Below are 1,086 nucleotides of genomic sequence, written 5' to 3'. Positions count from 1 at the left end.
GCCCAAAATTTACAATTATTAACACCTTATAGGTCCACATTGACCATACTAAACAAGGAAACTTTTTTTTTTTGCCAAGTATTGTCTGCTACAACTACTGCAGACATCTAAACAGAACCATTAACCTAGTACTACTACTTGTTGCATATACATCCCCAAAAGTCAGCACTAACACCTACACCTTAAATATCCCCAAAAGTCAGCACTATTAGCTAACACCTACCCAAAAACCTGCAACAACATCCAAACCCCCCCTCACACTACCCCTTCACTTACTTAAACATAAGCACTAGAGTGAAAAAAGCCCAAGAAAAAACCAGAGTAATCATGAGCCTCTTGTCAGTGTTATTCTCCTTCAGCTCGAACATTGTCTCAGTAGTAGCAATGCCCATCTCTTCAACCTCCTCTACCAACTTCTCCTTTTTTGCTTTCAATTTCTTCACTTTATCCCTCATAAGATCCATATCTTGCTTCAACATTTCCACCTGATGCTCAAGCTCGGAAATTGTTTCCTCCTTCTCAACAACAATGTTTTGCAATTCACGTACATCATCAACCTCATCAGCCCATTTGAAGAACCCACATGTCCTCTGTTCCTACAAATTAATTCAATTAAAACCCCTTTCGTAGAAAAACGCACAAAAAAAATTAATCTAAAAATTAAAAGACAATTCACACACTTACAGGCCAGTACGAACAGCCATAGAACCGTTTACCCTTTGTAGGACCATCGTAGCGAACAGTCCTCAATGGCGCTAACTCATTGTGGTAGCATACCAGTTTTGCAGGGGAAGAAGAATTTCCCTTCGACCTTGACCTCGAAGAACCAGAGCCAACTGAAAGATGACTTGCCATTTTTTTGGAAAAAATTTAACGATTTCAATTAGCCTAAAATGGAATTGCAGGAGATGAAGAAAATAGAGAGGAGGGCAGAGCTTTTTAAGAGGGAGGATACTTGGGAATTAATGGGAGTATTAACTACCCTGCAACGGTATTAAATGGAGGGAAACCGGCTAGATTAAGAAAAGTAGGTATTTTACCTGTTTTAAAAGGTAATGGACCTGTTGGGGAAGGAGGGGTATAAAG

The 1,086-nt window shown here is 39.5% G+C and overlaps 1 protein-coding gene across 1 annotated transcript; it reads right to left on the bottom strand.

Moving 5' to 3' along the window:
• Positions 1–272: 272 nt before the first annotated feature.
• Positions 273–855, bottom strand: LOC145640173 (uncharacterized). Its single transcript, XM_081691477.1, has 2 exons — positions 685–855; positions 273–596 (listed from the first exon to the last, which is right to left on the bottom strand). Exons 1-2 carry the CDS (start codon positions 853–855, stop codon positions 273–275), a joined length of 495 nt encoding a protein of 164 aa, XP_081547603.1.
• Positions 856–1,086: the final 231 nt, after the last annotated feature.

This window comes from Chenopodium album, chromosome 7, assembly GCF_948465745.1.
Source record: "Chenopodium album chromosome 7, dcCheAlbu1.1, whole genome shotgun sequence".
In the NCBI taxonomy this organism is placed as follows: Eukaryota; Viridiplantae; Streptophyta; class Magnoliopsida; order Caryophyllales; family Amaranthaceae; genus Chenopodium; species Chenopodium album.
The sequence above is the reverse complement of the archived record's forward strand: the minus strand, read 5'-3'. Positions and strand labels throughout refer to the sequence as shown.

What these genes read in the sequence shown, in the direction of transcription:
- LOC145640173 (XM_081691477.1), bottom strand. Translation starts at nt 855, where the DNA reads ATGGCAAGTCATCTTTCAGTTGGCTCTGGTTCTTCGAGGTCAAGGTCG. An exon ending in ATGGCTGTTCGTACTGGCCT is followed by an intron (nt 597 to 684) that starts GTAAGTGTGTGA and finishes ATTAATTTGTAG; the next exon opens with GAACAGAGGACATGTGGGTT.